At 43.9% G+C, this 27,376-nt stretch overlaps 1 protein-coding gene across 6 annotated transcripts; it reads right to left on the bottom strand.

The window, feature by feature from the left end:
* Nucleotides 1-11,436: 11,436 nt before the first annotated feature.
* LOC101280771 (RNA-binding protein 4B) lies at nucleotides 11,437-21,769 on the bottom strand. 6 transcript variants are annotated; one of them, XR_004475806.2, is made up of 5 exons: nucleotides 21,337-21,467; nucleotides 20,541-20,964; nucleotides 14,597-15,273; nucleotides 12,732-12,953; nucleotides 11,437-12,121 (listed from the first exon to the last, which is right to left on the bottom strand). XR_004475806.2 is itself a non-coding variant. In XM_049714195.1 (4 exons), exons 2-3 carry the CDS (start codon nucleotides 20,950-20,952, stop codon nucleotides 14,606-14,608), a joined length of 1,080 nt encoding a protein of 359 aa, XP_049570152.1. In that variant the 5' UTR covers nucleotides 20,953-20,964; nucleotides 21,631-21,769; the 3' UTR covers nucleotides 11,437-12,953; nucleotides 14,597-14,605. The 6 variants fall into 6 exon arrangements, 4 of the variants coding, with proteins under 4 accessions (XP_049570152.1, XP_033258209.1, XP_012391559.1 ...); XR_004475807.2 differs by having other exon boundaries at nucleotides 11,437-12,040; XM_049714195.1 differs by lacking the exon at nucleotides 21,337-21,467 and adding an exon at nucleotides 21,631-21,769 and having other exon boundaries at nucleotides 11,437-12,953.
* Nucleotides 21,770-27,376: the final 5,607 nt, after the last annotated feature.

Raw genomic sequence — 27,376 nt, 5'->3', positions numbered from 1 at the left:
TTACAGTATGTAAGTTATCTGGCTGGAAGACATACCTTAGACTTATAAAATTATGGGCCATTATGTTGGCCTAAGTGGAGATCTTATCCCCCAGATGTCCTACTGGGTGGAAGACTTTACCCAACTGGTTTTCTGCAGTGGTTGTGTAGGTCAAGCTATAGCTTATTAGCAGATATCTTACTCTCTTGGTGCCCAAAGCCATGGGTTTTTTGTTTTTATTTTCCCCTCTTGGTGTCCTGTTCGGCTACATTCTCGTGCTGCAACAAGAACAGCCTTTAAAAATTTTTTTAACACCCACCTCCCTGCAATTTCACTAAAGTATTTGACTGACTTGGAGTGTATAGACCAGCATTCTTACTGTTTGGTCCAATTTTTCATCAGAGATTAATTTCTTATGTAGTTACTATAACTTTGGATTTAGAAAGAGTCATGTTAGAACCATACTGATTTGCTTTACCAAAGTGAAGAATGAAATAATAAACAGTACCTGGGCATCCTCCAAAGTCAGTCATAAATTAACTTAGTCATTAAACAAATTTCCTTTAGGTTTTGGTGTTGAATGTCTCTTTCTTTTTAATTTATTTTATTTTTGGCTGTGTTGGGCCTTTGTTGTTGCGCATGGGCTTTCTCTAGTTGTGGAGAGCGGGGGCTACTCTTCGTTGCGGTGCGCGGGCTTCTCATTGCGGTGGCTTCTCTTGTTTCGGAGCACAGGCTCTAGGCGCGTGGGCTTCAGTAGTTGTGGCCTGTGGGCTCTAGAGCGCAGGCTCAGGAGTTGTGGCGCACGGGCTTGGTTGCTCCGCGGCATGTGGGATCTTCCTGGTCCAGGGCTCGAACCCGTGTCCCCTGCACTGACAGGCGGATTCTTAACCACTGCACCACCAGGGAAGCCCTTGAATGTCTTTTAAGATAGCAGATGGATAAGAAACCTGGTTGGCAGTGTTTTCCCCCTTCATCAAGGGGGAATGGGTAAATCATCTCAGTGGTGCACCATTCTTAAACACCAGTTGATAATAGAAGTGTGTTTTGTTTTTTTGGTTTGAAGACAATCCTTCAAAAATGCCATCCTCTTAGTCTTTTGAAATTTATTTCTTGTCTTCAACTCAGCCATCTTCTGTCATTCCAGATTGCTTTCTTTAATATTCTAATCCTTTTGATCCCATTGGAACTCCCAGCTCATTGATTTTACTTTTCATTGTCCCTCACCCTCTAATATTATCACCTCCTTATCCAACTTGAAAACCATAGCCAATCACTTTCATTCTTTTGCTACCCCATCATTTTTCTTGCAAGCCCAAAGCCTACCCAGTCCCCAGCTTTATCATACTTGGCAAAACCACAACCCAGATTAAATGCAGTTCATCTATTCATTTGTCTTACTGATGAGGCTGAAGGTTGCTGGAGAAAAACAATCTCAGTGACTGCTCTCACTTTAAATAAATTATTACAAACGTTATATCTTGTGTAGACCCATAATTCTGTTAGGCAGAATTAGAGAATAGGTCCTTGGTCCATTTGCCCTCCCATTCACTTCCTCTCCTCTCATGCTTATTTACCTAATGAATGATGTGTTTTGCACCTTGCAGAAGAAACTGAAGCAATCAGAAAAGAATTAACATTCTCAGCACACCTATTCACCTTCCAGCATCCCAATTAACTGCATTTATCTAAGGCTAGTTGCTCTACTTATGCTTTAGGGCCCTTCTTCTTGTTCCTGTAGTTCTATTCCTCTCATATCATCCATTTTCCTTTTTATTAAATCAGTCTTGTTAGCATTACAGACATTCTGTCATTCCCATTTTACAAACGTCTTGACTCTGTTTCCCCTACCAATTATCACCACTTTATTTCTTCCTTTTGTACAAAACTCAGAAGTGTTTTATATGGTTTCTTTCTCTAATGATTGCTTTCCATTTTCTCTTAAAGCCTCTTTAATCAGGCTTTTACCCCTGCCATTCCACAGGAATGTTGCTAGTGATTTCATGCTAAATCGTGAAATGATTTTTTTTAAACGTAAAAAAGGTCAGGGCTTATTTCTTGTTCATGCCACATGTCTATTATGGTTGACATGCTGGTGGTTTCTCCTCTTTGTTAGTCTCATCACCCAAACTAATGGAAGCTCCACCATCTGAAACTTCCATTCCAACCCAAGACAGACAGTGAACATAGTAAGTAAGTAAACTGTGTGTTAGGAAATAAGAGCTTTGTATTAAAAAGGGTAGAGTTGCGTAAGGAGGACTGGGAGAGCTAGAGCAACGTATGTGGGTGTAGATTACTGAGAAACTGAGATTTAAATAGACTTGAATGAAGTGGAAGTTGGCCATACAGCCCTCTAGTATTCCAAGTAGAGAGAACAGCTTGAGCAAGGGCCTGGAGGTGGGATTGTAGCTGGCCAGTTCTCAAAGTAAGGAGGCCAGAGGCAAGAGTGGAGTGATGGGGGAGTGTCGGGTAGGTAGAAGAGGTCAGGTAGTTAAATGATCATCTGGGGCACTTCTGGTCTTTACTCTGAATAAAATAGTCTTGCATTGTTTTTAAGCAGAGGAATATCATGATGTGATGCACTCTGGCTGAAAATGATGGTTATACCCACATTCAGTCCATTAGGAAATCTTATTGGCTCTACTTCTTAGAATCTCCCTGTTAATACTCTAGTCAGAGCCACCAGCATTTCTCACCTGGATTTCCTAAATTCTTTACTAATTAATGTCCCTGCTTCTACATTGTTTACAACCAGAGTGATCCTTTTAAAACGGAAATCAGATAACATCACAAAATGCTCAAACCCCCTCTCCCCCCAGGGGCTTTTCATTTCAGTCAGAGTAAGAGTCGGATGCCAAGGTCTGTAAAGCCCTACATGATCTGCCCCCTCCTCTTAGCTGACTTTGTCCTCCTCTCCTTTGCTCACTTGGCTTCAGCCATACTGTACGCTGGACTTTTTATACATCTTAGTCAATGCCAGGGCCCTTCCTCCCTTAGTATTTGCACCAGCTAGTCCTCTAGATATTCCTTAAAGGCCTGGTTTGTTTGTTTTAAAAACAGATTTGGGTTTTCAAGGTAGAAAGGAAGCTGATAAGTTTTCAGGACTGTTAACAATTAGGCTAGGGCTCCTCTATGATCACCAGTTTCCTTGGCTTTACCCACCATGTAGATTCCAGTCCCAGACTTTCTCCTCTATGCTCAAGCAAGCTGTATGTCTACATACGAGGCCATAGAAGCTTGATACTGAATCTATACCCATGGTTTCCTCTAATTTGGATAACCCCCAATCTCTCCAGATAGTTATATGGAGTTTCTCTTTGGGGACAGTGGTCCTTGGTAAATGCTACCATTTGTCAAGAGGAAGGGATCAGATGAGGAGAGGAAAACTTGATTATATAAGAAGTGACAGTGGGGGAGGACCTCTTGCTGTTGCTGTTACCGACATTGGTTGGGTGTTTTCATGTACTAGAAACTGGACCTCTGCAGTTTTCACATGAAATCACCTCACCCCTTCCTTTCAATTCCCTAGGGCCTACAGTCCTAGAAAAATTGAACCAGAGAATTGAACCTTTTAATGCCCCATGCACACTACCTAAGGCAGATGGTAAGGCTGGTGTTCCCAGCGTTCTCCTGGGCCCTCTGCTCTCTACACTCTCTCTCTGCCTAGGTCAGTGGTTCTCAATCACTGGTGATTCCCCCTCTTCACTCTTCACCCTTTGCCTAGGACATTTGACAATGTCTGAAGTCCTTTTTAACTGTCAAAGTTGGGAGGATGCTACTGGCATCTAATGGGTGAAGGCCAGGGATGCTGCTAAACAGCCTATGATGCACAGGATAGCCTCCTCTCCCACACAGAGAACTACCCAGCCCCAAATATCAGTAGTGCCAAGGTTGAAACCCTGTTCTAAGGGATTTCATTAGCCGCCTTGGCTTTGTGTACCATCTAAAGTTGTGCTGTCCAGTATAAGAGCCACAGGCACATATGGTGCTGTGAGTATATAATACCCATGGGATTTCGAAAGCTTCATATGAAAAAGAATAAAAATACTCATTTTTTGAATCATATGTTTTGATCATATGTTGAAATAATATTTTGGATATATTAGGTGAAATACAATACATTATTAAAAATAATACAATTTCACCTGTTTCTTTTTACTTTTAAAAATGTCGCTATTAGTAGTTTCAATGATTACCCATGTGGCTTTTGCAGTTCACTTTATATTTCTGTTGCATAATGCTGATCTAGATGCTGAAGACTCAAATTTACATCTCTTGTCCCAAATCTCTTCTCTGTGCTCAAAGTTCAGGGATCCAAAGACCTGCTTGAGCATTCTCCTTGGTTGTCAACAGAATATCTCAAACTTGATGTGTGTGAAATGGAACTCCTGAGTCACCCCACTCCAAAATAATTTCTCCTCCACCCTTCCCTATTTCTTTAAATGGTGTTACCGTCCATGTAGCCGCTCCAGCCAGATTCCTGGTAGTCATCCTTGATTCTTCCCTCATTTCTTATCCCCCTTGTCTGTCCCTTAGCATATTTTATATCAAACGTTGCCACTTCTGTCCATGTCTTTGCCACACCACAGTGGAGACCATACAGTCCCACCAGGACTATTGCAGTGGCATTCTGGCCTCTTTTTCTCCTTCCTTTTTTTCCTCTGGTCATCTTTCAATTTAATCTCCATTCAGTAGCCGAGATGATGTTGTTAGATATAAATTAGATTGTCACTCCATAACTCCAGCTTCCTATTGTGTTTAAAATGCCAGTCCTTAGGGCTTGAAATATCTGGCCTCTACCCCGAACTCCAGTGTCATCGCAGGCCCCCCACCCGCCTTTCTCTAACTACACTGGCCCTCCTTTCAGATCCTGTTCACCAAAAACTTTCTTGCCTCAGGACCTTCTTTCTACCTGGAAGGACTTTCCCCTTGACCACTTTAAGATTAATTTCTTACCTTCAGGTCTTAGCTTCAGGATCAAGCATCAGAGCGCCCTCCTTGACAGCCTCTAAGAGATGCCCCCTTATTCTTCCCTACCATTTTGCCCAGTTTTTGTATTTTGTGGTACTTATCTCAGTTTCTTTGCTTACTCATTTAGTGAATATTTTCCTCACAGAATTGTAAGGGGGACAGGAAACTACCCCAGTGCCTGGCAACAGTGCCTGACATGTAACAGGCTTTTAATAATAAATCTGTATATATGTAAGCTATCATTTGAATGATGTGCTCCTCCTGGGAACATACTACCCTCTGCCCTTGCCCTCATCCATTCATTGCCCTAGCAGTTACCAGTCATTCAAGAAACTGAGTGCCAGCATAGGACCAGACCCGGGGGTAGGACTGGAGGATTCCTGGATGGCCCTTGTTAGGGTTGGTGTTGTGTCCCATCCCATAAGTCAGCAGTCAAAAAAGACAGAGGTGGCGGAACTGATAACCTAGGAGGGCCCTTCAGCTTTGAGATTTGGTGATCCCTAAGGGCAGAGCTTGAGTGGGTTTGTGTCTAGGTCCCACAGCTGGAAAAGAAAGGAGGGGGAGCTGGAATCTTTGAAGACTGAAGAGGGAGCGATGACAGCTCTCCTCCCTCTAGCTCCCTACATGGATAGGGTGGAACCCTCTCTTGCTTGCACACATCACAGTTCATCTGTGATAATAATGGCCAATTGAGTGCTTTGCATTTACTCCGAACAACTCTTAAGAGGAAGTTTACGATGAGGAAACAGGCTCTGAAAGGTTAAATTGCATGTCTAAGACTACAGAAAGGGCTTGGATTTAAGTTCTGGCTTAATTTAAGTCCAGCTCCAGAGCCTGAATTTCAGCCATTAGTCTAGTGAGTGTCCTGAGATATGTGGCAGTGAGAGCTCCACTCCCAGTCGCACTCGGGGTTCTGACTTCCCTGCAGGGTCCGGACCTCCGAGCTTCCTCCAGCCAGACCTGTGCCGGCCCATCTTGAGCTTGGCTTACCTTGTCTGGTTCAGTGCAGTGTGGTTCCGGGTGCGGGGGGTGGGGGTGGGGGTGGGCGTGGGCGTGTGGCAGCAGTGGCGTGGTCTCTGGAGTGTTGGCCACTTACTCAGCTTAGGTGGTCTTGGCCCAAATACCTCTTTGTGTCCCTATGGAGAGGCAAGGTATGATTCACAAACACAGCCACTGAAGCGTACTGGCCATGCCCCAACGTGGAGGGAATATAACGGTACTTAGGGTGGGGGGTGCCTTTTCCCTAACCACTCATTTTCCTAATTCTCATAGCCACTGTCCTGCCTCTGAGATAAGAGCCAAGGGTGTGGGCCAGGGCCACTATCACTGGAAGTCTAGTTCATCTTGCCAAATGCAGAGGCTTACCCCGCCCCCAAGTAGGGTAGATAGAGTCTAGCCTTAGGACTGCCGGGTGCCTTTGCCAACTGTTCGTCTCCATTTCGTAGCTTCTTTCTTTGGCTTTCTGCTGTGGTAAATAGGCAGTAGGAATCGGGGGTCTTTTTTCCTCACCACTGTGTGTTTGTGGGGAGGGTGGCCAAATTATTTAATCTTTCTAAACTTCAGTTGCTTTAATTACCAGGGGAGCCAAAGGATGCTACCTCATTGGGTTCTTGTGGATTAGTAGAGATAATGGGTGTCATTAAATCTGTAGGGCTGTTGTGCGGTTTAAATTTGGCCTGGATCCTCAGAGGGCCTGCAAACCTAAGACACTGCTGACTGAAATCATCTTGCCAGACCTTTCCCTCTTCCTTTGTGGGTTCCTGGGACTGAACTGTCATTTCTTGCGCTTCGGTTCTCCTTGGCAATAGAGCATAGCCCTGATCTTAAGAAAGCCTTGAGGTGGATTCCTCTGACAAAGCTGACAGCTCTTCCTAGGAATGTATTTTTATTTCCTCCTTTCTCCTCCCAGGTATGCCAGAGACACTTCATCTCAGGCCCAGATTTGTGAGCCAAATTCTGACAAGCCATGAGGCCAATCTTAGGCACGTTGCTTCCCTTTCCTGGGCTACCTTGCAGCCAGCAAACCCTTTCCTGCCCTGTGGACAAGCTCTGTGCAGTGCATCGAGTGCCCTGAGGGCGTCTTATCTCTCTGTGCCACACTGTCTAACTTCATCGTGTGGCCAGAGATTGGAGGAAAGGGGAGATTGGAGTCCGCCACAGGCCTAAGAGGCAGGGTTTGGGCTGCAGTGGTCTCAGCGTTTGCCAGGCTGGAGCGTTTGCCAGACTGTCCTGCCAGTGATACGGGCTCCAAGTCCATCCATGTTGCTGCAAATGGTAGCTGTTTGTTTCCCCCCACTGCCCTAAGGAAGGTGTTGAGTAACAGCCAGGAGTTCAGAGACACCACCTGGGGGAATCTGGATGCTTTTCTGCCAGCTGCAGTGTTTGAGTCAGTCTGCGGTTTCTTTTGCCTTGTACCTGAAGTACCTCAGAGTGCTGCTGCTGTGGCTGGGCCTTGCTTGAGTGGTGCCCAGAACCCCACCTCCAATAGCTGACGGCTCAAGAAGAAATTCATGGAGATGGAAGGCCTCAGGTATTATTCTAGCTTTTTCTTTTCTCCAAACTGGGCCAGGGATGTCCTCTCGGCCTTCATCCCTCACAAACATTTCACCCTCTTTGTGGACTACTGATAAGTATTCTCATCTCAAAGGAGAGAAATATTAAAAAAAGAGTTTTAATCTTAAGGCACCGAGAATAAGCTATAGAGTTTTGGTAGGATTGCATAAATAATTGTCCTCTGAACTCTCACAATGCTTTTACACTTTTTCTTTTTTTATATATAAATTTATTTATTTTATTTTTGGCTGTGTTGGGTCTTCGTTGCTGCGCGTGGGTTTTCTCTAGTTGTGGCAAGCAGGGGCTACTCTTCGTTGCAGTGTGCGGGCTTCTCATTGCAGTGGCTTCTCTTGTTGCAGAGCACGGGCTCTAGGTGTGTGGGCTTCAGTAGTTGTGGCCTGTGGGCTCTGGAGTGCAGGCTCAGTAGTTGTGGCGCACGGGCTTAGTTGCTCCGCGGCATGTGGGATCTTCCTGGTCCGGGGCTCGAACCTGTGTCCCCTGCATTGACAGGTGGATTCTTAACCACTGCACCACCAGGGAAGCCCTACATTTCTTATAGCAGTTACTGTTTTGGTCATACTTTCTCATCTCTTAAGATCTCTTGAGATCTATCTCATCTCCCTTGCCCTTCAGCATTCAGTGGTGCCTAGTGTAAAACCCTTAGGTAGGGCCTGGCCCGCAACAGGTGCTCAGCAATGTTAGAGTGGGAGAGGCACAACCCATCCCTGTAAAGGCTTGATCAGTCAGCCTCAGGATTTAAACGCTGCCCCCTTGAATCACATTTCCTTATGAATGGTTGTTTTCCTGTCTTTGAGGTATTTTTTCTTCCTTTAAAACAAAACATCAACTCTATCGGCCTCATGATTAGGGGAGAGACCTCTGTTACATATCAGGCAAATCTCACTATTCACTTCTTTTAAACTTTTAAAAAGTATTTTAAAAATTGAATTCTTTAAATTCAATAGTGCTTTACAATTTTCAAAAGTTTCACACAATTTCATATAATCCTATAACACTTCCCCCCCACCCCCACCCCTGTACTGCCCCTCTCCTTTCCCTCTCCCCACTGGTAACCACAAGTTGGTTTCTCTCTATCACTAGGTCTGCTTCCTTTTGTTTTATTCACTAGTTGTATTTTTTAGATTCCACATGTAAGTGGTGTCATACAGTATTTGTCTTATTTCACTTAGCATAATGCCCTCCAAGTCCATCCATGTTGCTGCAAATGGCAAAATTTCATTTTTTATGGCTGAGTGGAATTCTATTACATATATTTATATACCACATCTTCCTTTATCCATTCATCTGTTGATGGACGTTTAGGTTGTTTCCATACCTTGGCAATTGTAAATAATGCTGCTATGAACATTGGAGTGTAATGCTATTCACTTTTGTTCTGTCCAATCACAATGATCTTTCAGGAAAAATGAATCTGATCCTGTTACCTTCAAACTTAAAACCCTTTAATAGCTTGCATTAAGTCTTTATTTATTTATTTATTTATGGCTGTGTTGGATCTTCATTGCTGCGCGTGGGCTTTCTCTAGTTGCAGCAAGCGGGGGCTACTGTTCATTGCCGTGCACGGGCTTCTCACCGTGGTGGCCTCTCGTCAACGAGCACGGGCTCTAGGCACGCGGGCTTCAGTAGCTGTGGCACACAGGCTCAGTTGTGGCTCGTGGGCTCTAGAGCGCAGGATCAGTAGTTGTGGCGCACGAGCTTAGTTGCTCCGCGGCATGTGGGATCTTCCCGGACCAGGGCTGGAACCCGTGTCCCCTGCACTGGCGGTGGATTCTTAACCACTGCGCCACCAGGGGAGTCCCCCAGTTAGTCTTAAAGATGAAATTCCTTAACACAGCCCACAAGTCTCTCGTGAACTGTGCTGGAAGTTACCTCTTCAGATTTCTGCTACACAGATTTCTCCTGCCACAGAGCTCCCTTTCTGGTTCCTAATGGGCACCACACTCTTCCTTGATCAGGATCCTTCACATATGCTGTTTCAACCTGGAATAGCAACTGCCCCCCCCAACCTGTCCCCCAAAGTCAGTCACTATTTACATGTTTTCAAGGCACCCTGTACTTGTCCCTCTGTTGTGCTTATGACAGACGCGGTCAAAGTTTGCTTCTCAACTAGGAATCACGTGTCTCGTTCATCACCCAAATCTTGGCCCAGAAGCAATTCAAATCACTGATCAATGAATTCCAGAGCTTTTAGTGTGAGAGGCCTAGTGGGACTCTAAAATGGTCTATAATGAGCAACTTGGTCTTGGTGAATAAAAGGAATTTTGTACCCACAACATGCAATTTCTAAACTGAGGTTTAGAAATAAACCTATTTGTTCCTATTCAACAGTCCTCTTATGTTGGCTGAAAACTAACCCCTTTCCCAGTGTCATCTGTTTTGGGTAGAGTGAAAGGATTTTCTAAGGGAGAAATATTTTATATGATTTCTTCAAGGCTTTTCTCCTCCTAAGAAACTTACAATATTTTACCATTTATTATTTTCTAAATTAATTAATTTTTTTGGCCACACCACACAGCATTCGGGATCTTAGTTCCCCGACCAGGGATCAAACTCGTGCCCCCCTGCAGTGGAAGTGCGGAATCTTAACAGCTGTACTAACAGAAGTCTTTACTTTACCATTTAAACTGTGCTGTGCAATACAGTAACCGCTAGCCACATGTGGCTAATTATAATTAAAATAAAAACTTCAGTTTCTCAGCTTCGCTAGGCACATTTCAAGTACTTAACAGGCACATGTAGCTAGCAGCTACAAATTGGACAGCACAGATATAGAACACTTCCAACACTGCCAAAAGTTTTACTGGACAGTGACGTAAAACTGTTTTGCAGAATCCAATTTTTTTTCTAGCTTGTCCTGCCAGTGATACGGAAATCAAGATATGTTAAATTTCTATGTTAACTTAGCACAGAGGAGGACCAGAGATTTTGGAGAGGCTAGCAAAAGCTGTACATACTTTCTTTGCTCTGCCCGCTGCCTTGCAGATCAATCACAAGGAAATCCCAGTATCTCTGCCTTCTTTTTTGTAAAACAAGGACAATCCCGCCTCCTTGGGGAATACTGGAGCTAACATGAATATTGTATATACATCATCACTAGTTGGAGTGTGTGCATAGAGAGATTAACCTCTCCAGATTGTTGTATCCTACCCCCCAAAATCAAGAAGTTTTGCTTCACCTATGTCAAAAGTATTTTAAGAAGTACAAAATATGTGGGGAAAGTACTGTATGATTGTTAGATAAAGCTTCACAGAATTTATATCACCATGTGATACAGGATATAATAAAGCTTAAGTGGGGTTGAGTCCATCATTAAACTTGTTTTATGAGGATCTAAGCAATGATAAAAAAAATAGCATGTCCATAAATCTTTAAAAAAAAATTCTAGAGGACACATTTTATTGCAGAATATTATCACTGCCAGTTATGAATACCCTACTTGCTTTTCTGCTCAAAATACACGTTTCTCCGTATCATCGTAACTACTGTATTCACTTTAGCCAAAGTCTAATCCTAGTTTAAATTGTGAATTTAAATGAACATGTACTATGAAGTCGAAGTGAGAATCTGACAGGTCCTTTGTTCTGGCTCAGCCTTTTCCTGATGCAGGGTTCTCTCTGTGGGGCTTACTTCTATCACTACTAACCTGGGTTTGCTGGCCTATAAAAGGGGAAAAGCAGCTCTGGTTATTTAGAGAGAAGCAGCTGACTACCAGGTATAGCATATTTATCAATGTCTCAAGATGCTGGCTCACTTATCTCCACTTATTGCTGCAGCCATACTACTTATCTCACTAAATCCTTCCTTGTACATCTAAATTTCAGATATCTATTCTGTCACTGAAGTTTGTGGTTTGAGCACAACTGAAAAAGAACCAGAAGATATGGGTGGTAAATAACAGTCACACAAATACAAAAAGATACTTAAGTGTTAGAAATGTTTATTTGTCAAAATATTAAAAAAAAAAGGGGGGAGAAGTGGAGTAAAACAAGGCTAAATTTCAGCTAATGCTGTACCATGATCACAGGTCAGACATAAAAAAACAAAACAAACAAAACAACAACCACCAAAACCCCAATGGTCCTAGCAGTTTCAGAAGATTAGCTTCAATGTTAGAGTCCAGAGCTAACAGAGAAGAGTAAAAGGCTGCTTGCCACTACATGGTCATTTTAAAGGGAAAGGAGATGTTGCAGGTAGACAGGGAGAAGGGTTCAACTCCTAAGGAAAGCAAGATAAGAGGGATTCCACTGTACAGGAAAAAGGGGATGCCAGCATAATCCTTACCTAGGGCTGCTCAGAGGCTGAGAACATAAGGAATAGAGTGAAAGGCTACAGAGACTAGTATCAGGAGGAAAGAAAAGTCAACTTAGAAGAATTAAATTAAGAAAGAAAACATAGTTGGTCACAAACTCCTTTGTTTACTGAAACATGAAGCAATGGAAACATCCCGGCAAAGGGGACCGCGCGGAGCAAGTTCTCATATATGACCGCAGCCCGAGGGTTCAGTCCGCAATTATCCTACCTGAAAGAGAGCACAACACAAGAGGCTTACACAATGCCTGGAGAGCAGCTTGGCTCCGAGTACAAGGGCCCCGGTCCTGTCCTGTATTCCAGGGGGAAAGAAAAGAACAGAACAAAACAAATCCAAGTCAGACCGGATCAAACTTACAACCCATATAATTACCTAGGAGTCTTCTATGGCTATATATAGGAGTTTACTTTTAGCTATATATAGAACAAGAAGCAGTCTATCTGGAAGACTGCTGTGTTGGTGATAAACATATCTTTCTCACTTTCTCACCAATCTTTTAGGCAAGACTACTTCTGTGATACAAGGCTACTGTTGCTGCAACAAAGGGCATACAGATATTATCAAGAACCATAATTTATCCAGAACAATCAGAAGATGCCAAGGTCTCAAATATGGCCAACTGCAGTCTTCTAAATTTGTCTCATTTTTAATCTTTCATAGTGAACAAATTTTCAGAAATGGGTATCACAATCACAAAGGGTATCAAGGAGTGGTTCATTCATCCTCCAACATATCTGCATATCATACTGTCACAGATTTAGAGCCATAATTCCAGTAGTTCCTTTAATTGACCAAATCTCCCTTACCAAATCAAAAGAAGAAATCCTAAATTCTCTAATTCTTCCACTGATGATGGGAACTCCAGACACCAATGGCTGGGGGAAAAAAAAAGTTAACTCACACCAAGTTCCTCTACTTATTACAGACAAAGGGCCAAATCTTGGTCTTGATCTGTGCCAATCGACTTCAAAAGTTGTGACGTTCTTGAATCAGTTCTGCTAGGGTGAGACCCGAATTTGGATCCCCAACAGTTCTGGAGTATTTCATCCTGGCAGCCTCATTAACATCAGGCTCCTGGGACTGCAACCAACTCAAGGTTATTCAGTCCATTTGAGGTTCACACCTGGAAGGTAAGTTTCTTTAAAAGTCATCACTAAAAAGAGGTTAGTTGAACAACCACTGCTCGCAGTCAAAAACCACTTAAAAAATACCTTAGCAATACCCTTTAAAGACCACAATATACACTAATTTAATATTTAACTTTGGAACATATCTGAGAGAAATATAAGTTATCCGATAGAAGATACCACCTTACTTTAGAGGCATATCCTACTTCATGGCAGATCCAGCAGCAATAAAAGTAAAAAAAGTAAAATGGCAAACTACACTAGTTGTAAGATTGTCTTCTTCATGCACATGAACACACACTACACAGCGGTCTCAGGGGATCCGTCTTGTCATGGTCATATAGGACATAACTTATCACAGGTTCGCATCATATTTGCTTCCCACTACATAAAAGGGCAAATTCCTGTCACTTGGTTTTCTTCTACACATATACCAAAAGGGTACTCAGGAACCCTGAAAACTCAGTGGTAACTCAGTTTAACTTTGCTACGAGGCCTCCAGTTCTACTGATGGTCAATTTCAAGGTACAAGGAAAACTATGAGAATAGAAAGTTATAATGCAATTTCCACTCAGATGAAGAGATTTATCAATCTCTAGATACTCCTAGTTATTCTTGACATTCAAACATCTTTGCTATACATTTTCTGAAGTAGGAAAAATTGCAAGGTTACCATCAATGGGACTTACACACATCAGAAAATTACCTGTTTTATCTAGCTCCTTGAATGTTCCTCTCAAACAAAAAAAAAAAAAACAAAATTTGCTGGAAGAAATGTTAAGTGTCAGGCTCTAAATGACAGCATCATAAGCCATGCAGAAATACGGCTTAAGTGCCCACACAGAACACGATGCTCTGGATTACTAACAAGGAAGGGACTCGATGGGACAATGGCATCAAAACGTTCTGCTTTCAGGCAAGTATCCTGGAACTAAACACCTAGAATTTAGAGGATTTTATTTGGCTTATAGATATATTAGAAGAGTTTCCTCTGATAAAGGCTCATGACCGAAGTAGTAGTTTTATTAGCAAATTGGATGTCTGAAGTTACAGCTTAAATTCTCACTGGTGACATTCATTATTAACTCCTGAACCTGTACTCTTCAGCGTACACTACAGTGACTTGTGGTGGAAAGAGAAAGTGGTTTTGGACTCAGGCACGCCTGAGTTTGAATTCTGGCTCTACCTCTCAATACCAGGTGACTTTAGGCAAAGGACTTAACCCCTCTGAGCCTTAGTTCCCTTCTCCATAAAAGAAAATATCTTAAAGGCCAGCTGTATAATTAAATGATATAATGTACAAAGAGGGCACTCAACAAATGTTAGTTCTCTTAACTATGTCTCTGTAACCCAGATCTGCTTACACTTGATTAAAGAAAAATATTCTCACTAACAAACTGAGTTGCTGTTGTTCTCTCAGAAGGAACAAGTTGGTTGGTTGGAGTTGTAAACTAAAACCTCGACAGGCCAAATGAACCCCTGGCCTAAGTTAGAGAAATACTTAAGACTAACATGCAATTTATACCTTTTGGATACTGTCCTGACAGCAAACGGATGGCTTTAGCCTCCTCTATGTGGCACAGGTCTCCCTCCTGGGGAACTAAATGGAATCTCTTAACCACACCCACCCCACTCTCACCTCCAGTTTTTAAAAGGCTGAGTACCGTGCTCGGTCCACATACTGCTCCCGCTCATACCGGGCCATGTCATACAGAGAATTCCGTGCAGCTGCTGAAGCCTGAGACAGCTCACTCTCTGGCCCATAACCGTAGCCCTCTCCAACTGTGGGGAGCACAGCTGCAGCACGACGCAGGGGGCTCCTGTCCCTTCCATAATAGGAGGAAGTGGTGGCAGCGGCAGCAGCCATAGCAGCTGAGGTGGCAGCAGCGCCTGAGTTTGGCAACAGGTGTCTGTCGTAGGGATCAACAGAAGTGGAGTTGAGGTGACTGGTCACAGCTGTGCTCTGGACTTGAGGCAGATGGGACATGGTCTGCTCTGCGTAGTTGTACGCGGAAGCTGCTGCTGCTGCTGCCACTGCCTCGTAAGAACGGACTCGGTAACGCTTATAGTAGTCGAGCGCTCCATACGCATCGTTGTAATACATGGATTCCCCGTAGCCCATGGTGTAAGGTGTGCGCACTGCTCCATACTGTTCGTTATACTGCTCGGTAAAGTCCGCCACACGACCCGTACGATCTACTGGACACTCTTTGGACCAGTGCCCCTCTTTCCCACACCGATAGCAGCCACTCTGGTCTCCCATCCCAGGGGCAGTCCGAAGCCGGCTGGTAGACAACTGCACGTGCATTCGTTTGCCTTGAGGAAATAGACGTAAGAAGATTTATTATAACTCATTGACATTCTTTATCCTCCCCAAAATGAAAGTGAACTAGTTGGCAAAAGACATGCAAACATACGCACACTCCTGCAACCCTATTTCAGCAATCCCCTCCCAAAGAAGTTGAAGTTCTAACAGACGAGAGCTAGAAAATTTAAGTTCTCAGAAACCAGTCAATACTCTACTTACACCAGTAGACTGGGATTCCCTCCTACTTCCGTCTCCACAACTTTCTTCTCCAACACAGAAATTGAGAAAGTTTCCACTTTTCACTACTAAGACTATTATTAATTCTAACCATTCAAAACCTGACAGTTTTTCCAAATCAAATATCCAACAAAACCTCAGTTATGCCAGAGGAAAGCATCCTACCTCTCAATGATTTACTCAGGGCCACATAAGGCCTGAGCATTTACTGTAGCTTAAAAACCACAGCAGGGCTTCCCTGGTGGCACAGTGGTTGAGAGTCCACCTGCCGATGCACGGGACAGGGGTTCGTGCCCCGGTCCGGGAAGGTCCCACATGCCGCGGAGCGGCTGGGCCCGTGAGCCATGGCCACTGAGCCTGCGCTCCTCAACGGGAGAGGCCACAACAGTGAGAGGCCCGCGTACCGCAAAAACAATACAAACAAACAAAAAAACCCCAGCAATATGCTGTCCATCTTGTTTCCTCCAGCCATTTTTGCAGGTGTCACCAGAAGGCGATGTTGGGTACACAAATCATACCTGGCTCATCATCTGCTTCAACTCTAGTACCTCTAAGAGTTTGTTATAAGACCCTCCACATTTCAACCCCACCTCCACTTTTTTCAGCAAGGGTGAACCCATGCCTACTGTGGAAAAGAAAACTACTTGACCTAGGCCTGTCAACAGCTAGAATTAGATCTTGAAGCAGTACTGGTTTCTTAGGGACAGTGTGCTTCCATGTAATGGAATGATCGGCATTTCATCCTACTATGTAGTTTACAATTCTTTATAGGGGATTATCTACTTGTTAGAAAAATGCAGCATTTGCCTAAAGGCTTCTGGGCACCCATACAAACAAGCCACATCCATACTTCCAGAAAATGACCAGAACGAGGAACAGCTAAGAGAAGAAACAATCTTTGCCCTGGCCGTGTGTACCATCAAGCCCAGGGACCCTTACTAATGAAAGCATCCAAGGTCTTTAAAAGCAGTTTGAGAAAGGCATATTCTTGGCAGCATTTAGCGCCAAACTGCCTAAGACATTGGAGATCAAGTCAATGCTTTACAAATTGTAGCCAAAAGGCAGCCAGTACAGACGTAGAGAACATCACTCTAAAGGGCGGCTCAGAACAAATCCCCCCTCCACGATCAGTAAGTTGCTCTCTCTTTAACAGACCTTGTTCTGGATGCAGCTATGCGATAGGAGGCCTCGTGCTCCACCATCCTGTTGGAAACAGCCCGATTCAGGACGGCAGCCAGAACAGCGCCATGCACTGACCCTGAGAGGGGAGCGGGTTAGTGCAGTAATATCACTTTAGTCAAACTCAGTTCTGCCCAATGTCCAACATTCCTACCACCCCAGTTTCTAGCAGTTGCCGCCTCAAACTTAAAACCCTTTCTTTAGCAGAAACAAAGGTGCTCAGGTTTTTACTTCCAGCTGCTAGTAGAGAGGCAGCATCCACCATCAACACTGATACCGTCAACAGATACCAAATGGCAATAATTCTCTGAAAGCAGCAGTTAGCCATCCCAGTATTTTCAGAGATTTAGATACTCCCATTCTTAGAAGTTATTATGGGCCAAATGCTAACTGTGCTTAGAACAGAAACACACGGATTTTTGCCCCAATTTATATCCCAAATGTAGAATTCCCTATAATTTAGACTGGAGGATTACAAGTTAACTTGGCTTTCAAACATGCACGGTGACATTAATCTGTGTGAAAGACACAAACTGTGCTCCAATTCTGAAGTCAGTGTAACAATGCCAATCTAAAAAACAGCCAATCCAGAGAACTAGAGGTACACTTTTAAGGAAAATATTTAACTTGCTCCTTTATAGATTATGGGTCCATTTTTTTTGAGAAATAAAACCCAGTTTTTTTGGCCCCCACTTTGATGTTTCTATTAATACATTCAGTCTTCACCACTGATTTAGAGCGGAACTCAGAAGTTTATAAACATCTGTGGCAAAATCTACCTCTGTAGTAGCTGTGAAAAGGATTCAGGTAAAAAAATTTTTTACCTAGAACTAAAAGATCTGCAACAGAAGTGACAGGTTTTTTTTTTCACATAATCTTTCCAGAGGTTGTAACTAGGCTTTTAATTTAAATCCCCTAAAGCTCCCAACCTTTTTGGCACCAGGGACCTTTTTTGTGGAAGACAGTTTTTCCAAAGACCAGGGTGATGGGTGGGGAGGGGTCTGGATGATTCAAGCGCATTGCATTTATTGTGCACTTTATTTCTGTTATTATTACATCAGCTCCACCTCCGATCATCAGGCATTAGAGCCCGGGGGCGGGGGGGGGGGGGCCCTGCCCTAAAGTTCTTATAATATAAGAACTTTACTGTGCTTCTCTATTACCTGAAGGATCCAGGCCAAAGAAAATTGAAAGAAGATTAAATTCTACCACTCTACTACACTTTGGCTTTGGAGAGGCCAAAAGCTTAAAGATTTTCTGAGATCTCCAAAACATTACTGAGATGTGTTGCCAACATTTCCCAGAAAACCAGCCCCCACAAAAGTGTTTTGTTTTGAAACAAAGAGGAGGGCAACTTGGGGTCCTCATTGCTGAGCTCCTATCAAGGGATATAGCTGATATACAACTGTACTCCAATTTAATGCTTGTTTATATATTGGGGGAAAAACGAAACATCTGAACTCTTACATATCATTCCCAATTCAGCTGCCTGAGTTTTTACTTGGGAATAGCTTCTTTAGGGTCTTCCAATGCAAACTTGTTTGCTAACTCAATAGTGGTTCAGTTCACTGCTGCCGGTGGAGAGGAAACATCCTGAAAGACCCAGGTAAACTCAGATTCTGCTGCTTTCTTTCAGAAGTCATACAATGAGGAAGCCTATGGCAGCCATTAACAAATAAAGGTTCAAAAGATGCCCAAAGTGGCACTCTTAAGAGGCCCCCTTCATTAGGAGATGACTGAAAAGGCTTTATGGAAAAATGTGACAAACTGGTATTTAGATTGTATTTTCTGTAAAACTGCAACTTATTATCCAATGCTAAACTTTCTCTTGTCATCTGGGAAAAAAACAGAGCTGGTTATAAAAATGTCTGTACGTACGTACCGTACGCCGTTGAGTGCTTTTTCCAGGGGCCCAGGCTAAGAACATGAAAAACCAAATAAAGGATCCTTTTCTTCCAATAAAGACATTAAAAAAAAAAACTCATGGATCATCGTGTTACTCAGATATCCGCTTCCTGAAGTAATTAAACTCACTATATTAAAACAAACATTCCTTTCAAGCCTACTCCCCCCAGTTAACCGATTTCCATATACTTATTTTGGCCCCTACCCTTTTATTCAATTGCACATTAAATAGGCAAGAACATGCAGTATTATACCAGAATACCTCTGCACTTTGTACCTGAGTTTAATTGCACTTTTTACATTTTAATTGTTACTTGTCAAGAGAGAACCCCCATTTCCCCAACACTGTCCATTTACGATCCCCTCCCTCATCAAATGAAAATAATTAAGAATATTTTTAAAGCTGTCTGAAGTGCAACAGCTAATAATGAAAGCCAACTATTACATTTTAAGTAAGTTTCTAACCTTAACAGAAACACTCATTGTTGCAAACACCACTCACCTTTCATCATACAGTGCTTTTACTGCTAAAACACGTTCACATCTTATTACCTCATTCTAGCCTCACTACCATCCTGTGAAGGAGGTATGGCAGGGATCATTAATTCTATTTTATAAGTGGGGAGAATGAAGCGTTGAGAGGTTAAAACACTTGTCCAAAGTCATACGACAAGTTCACGGTAGAAAGTATCTACAACTTTTGCCCTGTGCTTTAAAGAGTAGCTAAAGGCCAAGACAACACTGGCCGAGGCCAGAGATATCTGACGCACCATTTGTAATCTACTATTTGCAAACTTTCTTACCCTTTTCTGGTCAATTTTTCCTCTTCTCCATCTCTTTTCTGTTTTCTAGGTTTAGTAGAGGACCCTTAAGTACTTCTTAACGACCCTTTTAGTGGCACTCAGAGAAAAAATGGTCTTAATTTATGAACCCGAAAAGCGGCTATAAACGTGCGGTACAAGATGATAGGGTCAACAAAAAACTTGAAGAACAGCGCTGTACAACAGAACTTTCTGTGACAATGGAAACGTTCCATACCTGCACTAACACACTAACCACTAGCCTCATACGACTTCTGAGTGCTTGAAATGTGTGCAGCACAACTGAGAAACTGAATTTTAAAATTTATTTAATTTCAATTTAATAGCCACATGTGGCTAGTGGCCACCATATTAGCACAGTCCTAGAGAGTCTTCAGTCAACCTCTTGTGGTATTAATGACAACATATGTATGTTTATTAATGACATAAGTAATTCGATACAACACCCTTACTGGAATCTCCTCAGAAGCAGGACCATCATTCCCATTCAACCTAATATTTTTAGAAATTTCCTTTTTTCCCCTTAGGGTTAAATAGTAGTAGGTGGAGCAGAATAGTCCATGGCATGGCTTTTGGCTCTGCTTGTATAGTTCAGACCGAACAAACCTGAGTATTCAAAAGATACTCCCCCAAATCCAGATTCACCACCCAGATTTATAATATGGGGATTCTTCGAGATGTCTTCATTGTTCTTTCCCACCACAGCCCATCACCCAAGGCAGTGAAGAGTATAAACCCTAAGCACTGAAACTCTCAAAAGGCTTCCTTGTCATAACAGAAAAAGCAGGTAACCCACAGACCTTTATCCTCCCTTCTCCCATGAGATACTCATTTGCCCAGGCAGATTAAACTTCCAACAGCACCCAAATGAATGATGGCCTGCAGGATAAAGTAACCCACCGTTTGCAATTCTACAAAGTTGCTAAGGAACATCTCGGCAAATCTGGAAAGAAGAAGTGTTTGCTTCTCCAAGAGTAAGCTGTGCTTAAGCGTGGTAAACACAATCTTTCTATCATTTCCGGCTAAAACGGAATGGAAGAAACCACCCTGCCAGCCCCACAGTCCTGTGTTCTTGCCTCTGTCTAGAGCTAAACCCCACTCAGTTTTGCCACCCAGGCCCCAGAGCAGTTCACCTTGAAACTCTGTGTTGTCAAGGCCCCTGATGGCCTCCACTGCATCCTCTGCCCGCTCCATGTGTACGAAAGCATAATCTTTCACGATGTCACATTCGATGACTGGACCATACTCCTCAAACTTGGCCCGGAGCTCTTGGTTGGTACAAGTAGGACTGATGTTGCCTACATGCAACTTGGTTGAAGCTTTGCTCTTATTCTTGCTGGCTTCCACGTTGATGTTCACCCCGTGCAGCTTGTAGTGGTGCAGGTTGCGTATGGCATCCTCGGCCGCCGTCTTGTCCTCTATGTGCACAAAGCCGTAGTTCTTAATGATGTCACACTCCAGCACCTTCCCATACTGCTCGAAGAGTGAGCGGATCTCCTGCTCTGTGGCCTCCCGGGGCAGGTTTCCAATGAACAGCTTCACCATCCTGACAAGAGCCTGGAAAAGAAGAAAGGAGATTTCCAAAAGTTAGGGGTGGAGGGAAAAATTTCAGTGCATTGCATTTTGGATTAATCCTCCAAAGTTCTTGGCACCATCAAGATCCTCACAGAGACGTTCATTATGTTTTCAACAGCGGGAGGAAAGGTTTACTCTTAAGGAGTAGTGTGAGTTGTGTGTGACACGCGAACAGGTCGAGTGTCAGCAGGCAGTGCACAGCCCATCATCTCCGTTAAATGAGGCGCATTTTAGGTAACAGGGTTAGCTGAAAATACTCTTTGGGGGGCAGGTAAGAGAAGAGTCCAAGCAGGGGGCAAGAGGCATATATCTTACTGTCCCTGGTAACAAGGTTTTGGAGGGAAATCTGTGTACCTCTCTTCCGTGCCGCATCGCCTTTCAAGGTACTCTAAGAATTAAAAGGCCCCCTTTGCCCCAACCTGGGACACCCACGCCCCAGCGGCCCAACTCCAGTTCCTTCGCCCCAACAAAGACTCGACCCGACCTCTGCCCCGCCCCCTCCGGAAACCCGGCCCCGCCTCCTCCCGGTGTCTTCCCCGGACCTCCCGCAGCAAGAGGAGAAACCCTAACCCTGGGCCAACCCCGTCAGCCAGGGGCCGGCCCGGCCCTCTCTCAGGCTCCCCACACACCCACAAGAACCCCTCGCACCTCCGGGTGGCGGCGACGGCGGCGGCGGCTCCCGCGTCAGAGAGAACCCTACAAAATGGCGACGGCCGCTCAAGCCTCAGCGTGACCGGGCCCTTTCTCGCGCGCCAGCTCACGCACGCGCGAGTGCGCGCTGCCCCGCCTCACCCTCGCGGGAGCCGGACGACCAATCCCGCGGCCGCATACAAATGGCTGCCCTGGGCTCTGCTCCCAGTCGCCCCAATACGGGGGCGGGGCCAGCTGGTGACGGTACTGCGGACGGAGGTCAGCCCGCCCCCTGGCCTGACTAGCCAATCACCACCTTGGAAGGTGGGCGGTCGTCGCTCAAGCGTCAGAAGGTTTCTGGACGCAACCACTGACTTGGTGAAATCAGAAGCCCGGGAGAATCACTAAGCATCACAATGGATCGTGCTGCTGGGCCATGTGGGGGAGCGGGGGTGGGGGAGGAAGGCGGCTGCAGATGACAAAGGGTTATCTCACTGGGGCCCCTAAAAAGGGGTTTTCTTAGCGCCTGCCAGCCTCTATGGCAGTTTGGGACAACATTTTAGAAATAGAGGCGCGCCACATTTTAAGCCAACCTAGTCTTTTTTGGTAGAGCTTTTATACATAATTTAAAAATTTTAAATTGCAAACACGTTATGCATTGGTGAGGAAAAGGAGAACCAAAGATGGCAGAGCTGAGATGGCTCTAAGAGGCATTCTATCCTAGCTTCACTTAATCAGTCAAGTTTTGTCACATATACATGAAGGCTGGTTTTCTCTCCCTAGCTAGAGAATTAAGCTCTAATTCTGTGTCCTTCACAGTTCCTGATCCGTGGTGAGCACACCAAAGGAGGCCCAGAGAGGTTTCTTGTTTTGGGGGTAGGCCAGGTCTCCGTGCCCACACCAAGCTGCTGGAGGACTGGGCAACTGAGTCCCTGAGCACTTTCCGGCTTTCAAAATTCAGCTGTGGTCCAAGGGCACCTCCTGGTGGTAAAAAGGAAGATATTGAGGTGGATTACTCTCTGTCACCTTTGAACAAAGAATAGAAGTTTATGGAGATTGATGGACTGAGCTTATCTCCAAGTAGAGCATGCCAGGGTGGTTGTCAATCATCATTACTCCTTGGTATGCTTTCTGATGCTGTTAGGCACAAATTCTGCAGGCTGACCTCTTCCTCTCCAACTACTTTGTTATGTTTCTTTCACTGAATTCTTTGTTTCCCAGCAATTTCAGAAGAGGCACTGTCCTTCCAATTCTGATAACAATCATGCTTGTCTCCCACCTAATTCTATTTACCTCTCCCCTTTCCTTCTCCTCTTGGTCGTTTCCACTTTCTCTCTACACTCAGACTTTTAAAACATGTATAGGGACCTCCTTGCCCATATCTGAAATAGCTTTCACTCATCTTCACTGTTATGGTTTTTTTTTTTTTTTTTTTTTTTGGTATGCGGGCCTCTCCCGTTGTGGAGCACAGGCTCTGGACACGCAGGCCCAGCGGCCATGGCTCACGGGCCCAGCCGCTCTGCAGCATGTGGGATCTTCCTGGACCGGGGCGCAAAGCCGTGTTCCCTGCATCGGCAGGCGGACTCTCAACCACTGCGCCACCAGGGAAGCCCACTGTTATGGTTTTTTAAGTTGGGTTTCTTCCCTGTGTTCCAGGACAGACTTCCACAAATAGAGTCTGAACCTGCTGTCGCCCACCTTCGTGCACTGTGTTTTGGGTTCTGTCCTCCTCTCCAATGCCCCAAGTTTTCTGAGGTCACCAAAACTAATGTCCTTTTAACAGTTTTCACCCTTCTAAAATTTTCATTCATTCACCATCCTTTTCTCCTGTGTTTTTATGCTGTTCCTCCTCATAGCTCTGACTATACCATTACATCTCCTTCCCCCCATCTATTTCCCTGTTCTTATCTATTCCCTGTTACCTCCCTTCCCCTTCCCTCATAGGCAACCAGTAAATGAGTTTAGTGTGTATTACTTTGTTTGTTTGTGTTCTTGCAAGACATGTCTTTTTTTTAATTGAAGTATATTTTTTTAAATGTCTTGCAAGACATGTCTTTTTTTAAAATTGATTTACAATGTTGTGTTAGTTTCTGGTATACAGCAAAGTGATTCAGTTTTATATATACGTATATTATTTTTCGTATTCTTTTCCATTATAGGTTATTACAGGATATTGAATATAGTTCCCTGTGCTATACAGTAGAACCTTGCTGTTTATCTATTTTATATACAGTAGTTTGCATCTGCTAATCCCAAACTCCTAATTTATCCCTCCCCCACCTTCCCCTTTGGTAACCGTAAGTTTGTTTTCTACAAGACATGTCTTTTTAGTGCACATTTACTTTTTCCCTTTAAAAAAAGTTTTATTGTGGAAAATTACAAAAAGGCACAAATAGAGAATATTATGCACTCCTGTGGACCCCTTACTCAGCATTGACAGTTATCAGCATTTTGCTGATCTTATTTTGTGTAGCCCCTCTACTTTTTGTGTGGGTGGGTGGGTGGGCTGGAGTTTTTTAAGGCAAATCCCAGACATAATGTCATTCGCCTGTAAGGTTTTCACTAACTGCCTCTAAAGCATCAGCTCTATGCTATGCTAATTTCATCTAATATTTATATTTAAAATTTTCCTAGATTGTCCCAAGTATCCCTTTTTACATTTGGTTTCTCCTAATATGGATATAGACAAAGCCCGCCCATTGTTCATTTGGGTTAATTAATTTTGCAAATGTTTATGTAAATTGTGTTGTATAGCTCACTGTTTCTCTTTTCACTAAGCACTAAGTTACTGTGTGGTGTCTAACTATTGAGTAATACTCCACAGTGTGCAGCCACCATGTTTTGCCTATCCATATCCCAGCATAGGACACTCAGGTTGCCTCCCAACTCCTTAGTGTTGCTATAAACAAGGTTGCAGTGGACATCCTTATGTTAATTCTGAGCGCCCTAATGGTTTGGTGTGAGAATTTGAGGGGAGATAAGCCCAGGGGTGGGATTGCTGGGTTGCTGGGTCATAGGGTATACTTGGAACTAACTTGTCCAAGTAGTGCCAGGTTGTCCTCTGGAAACCAGTCTACCCTCCCACCTGAGGGGCCCTGCATCTCAGTGTCTCTGCCAATGTTTGCCATTATCCAGTTGTCTAATTTTGGGCAGTATAATAGGTATAAAGTGGTATATCATTGTTGCTTTAATTTGCATTTCTCTGATTACTAATGATTCTAAGCATCTCTTATTTCTCTGAAGTGTGGGAGGTTGACTCTTCTGTAACTTCCCTATTCGTATCTTTTCCCCATGTTTCTTGTCAGGTTACAGTCTCCTTTTTGTTTGCAGGATTTTCTTGTATGTTCTAGATATTACTCTCTTATTGGTTTCAAATATCTTCTCTCATTCCACCAAATTATTAACTTTGTCCATGGAGTCCTTCCTTCACTGAACAGAAATCCTTACTTTTTTTTTTTTTTGCGGTACGTGGGCCTCTCACTGTTGTGGCCTCTCCCGTTGCGGGGCACAGCCTCCGGATGTGCAGGCTCAGCGGCCATGGCTCACAGGCCCAGCCGCTCCGCGGCATGTGGGATCTTCCCGGACCGAGGCACGAACCCGTGTCCCCTACATCGGCAGGCGGACTCTCAACCACTGTGCCACCAGGGAAGCCCGAAATCCTTAATTTTTTTATGTGATCAACTTAATCAGTTTTTGTCTTAAAGTTTGTGCTTTTGAAGTTTTGTATAAAATGTCCTTTTCCATCCCCCTGAGTCACAAATATATTCTCCTACATTTTCTTCTATTAACATTAATGTTTTTACCTTTCACATTTAGGTCTGTAGTCCGTTTAGAGCAGTGCTGTCCAAACAGAAATATAATGTGAACAACATATACAAAATTTTCTGGTAAACACATTTAAGAAATAAAAGGAAACAGTTGAAATTAAATTTAATATTTTCAAAATCCAATATAGCTAAACTATCTCAACATATAATCAGTATAAAAATTATTGAGATGTTTTAAATTCTTTTTTCTCCTCTTCAGTCTTCAAACTCCGGAAAACATTTTACACTTACAGCACATCTCAATTTGGACTAGCCACATATCAAGTGGCTAGTAGCCGCGTATGGCCTGTGGCTACCATACCAGATAGCACAAATCTAGAGTTCACCCTTGGAGGTGGGGTTAGGTAAGAACGCAAACATTTTTCTCTAAATAATTAATCCATTTTTATCTGTCCCTATTTCCCCATTGATTTGTGGAAGCCGCATTATTGTATTTTTGTGCTCTAATCTGCCTCATATCCGTCACTCCGTTCCATTCTGTCATCTTTCCTGGAACTTTCCCTGTCTTCCACTCATTCCTGAAGGTGTCTCCCAAGACTTGCTTCCTGACCTTATGCTTATGCTTATCCTCTTCTATGTCCTGTCCTTAAGGATTCCTGGACTCAGGTAGCTTCAGCTACCATGTGTTCATAAATGCTCAAACCATATTTTTATTACGTCTCCATTCACAATGTCTGACCGCATTCTGCAGGACTGCTTCACTTGGCTGCCCTATTTACAAGTTAAAATGATAACTTCTCCATTGGTTCCTCACGCCCATATACATTTCCTTCTAAAATCTCCAGTTATTGCTTTCTCTCCCAACCCACAGGCTTGTCACCAAGGAGTACGAATACCCAGATTCCCTGGGCACGCCGCAATGCGTGATTTTCTCTTCCTTCATACGGTGGAGATTCTACAGTTATACCTGAAGAACAAAAGAAGGTGTCTGTGTAGCGCTGATGTATTACTCCATTTACTCCCACGACAGATTATTCCAGTTACATTATCCACATGTTTACTTTGGCATACTGAATCTGCTCTTCTTAAGAGAAAGGGCTAATTATTCTGTGTACTCTCTGGTCTACCACATCTCCTGTTTGGAAACGTTCTGGGCCTGCGCACACCTGACCCTGTCTTTGTCACGGCTGATGACAGTCAGGGTCTGCTCAGCCAGGGCCCTTGGCCGATTATGCTAAAGATGGGGCTGCTTTCCTGGAAAGACCTCTGAGCCCCAAAAAGAAATGGTTGTTTGTATACGGGAAGCAGTGAAAGAACAAAGCTTTTCCTATAGGAGGCCACCGAGGCAAACACTATTGCCCTGAAACCTCCAGTTGCCGAGCCAGAGACAAGAGGGAAAGCCCCCTGCTCCTTTTTTTTATACTTCGCTGGATCTAAAATACATTCTCCTGTGTTTTCGCTTACACACTTAGGATGTATCTCGTGGCTTCCCAGGGTGATCTCATTCTATTGGTCAGTGGATTGGGAACCTGTTACTTATCTGATCCCTGTCTGAACTCCCTCGATCCCCTGTTGGGGTCCTCTCTATTGAGACAGAAGGTGGGGGTCAGTAATCACCACCTACATGCTCCACTCTCCGCTGTCAGGCTGAGCAGTGGCTGAGACTAGGCTGTCTTCCATTTTTGAAAACAGTTGAGAGAATCACGAGCGAAGAAAGTTGTGCACCAGGGAAGCAGTCATTCACTGCCTCCATACTGCTTGTTAATATCATGGTGAACGTCTTTGGTCTGAAAAGAGGTTTGACATTGGTCATCCCAGCAAAGAGGAGGTCATTGTCATGGGGAAATGAGGAGACTCACAGGATAATGTGGTTCTTGGCGGGATGCTGGGGGCAGAGCGGGAAACCTGACACACAGGAGACCAGGGCCAGAAGGAAGAACAGGGGCATGGGCAGAGAGGCTTGTGGTCAGGAAAGCAAAGACACCCAGAGGCAGTAA

This window comes from Orcinus orca, chromosome 8 (genome assembly GCF_937001465.1).
Source record: "Orcinus orca chromosome 8, mOrcOrc1.1, whole genome shotgun sequence".
Taxonomy (NCBI): Eukaryota; Metazoa; Chordata; class Mammalia; order Artiodactyla; family Delphinidae; genus Orcinus; species Orcinus orca.
Note: the sequence above shows the minus strand (reverse complement) of the source record. Positions and strands in the feature narration are given on the sequence as shown.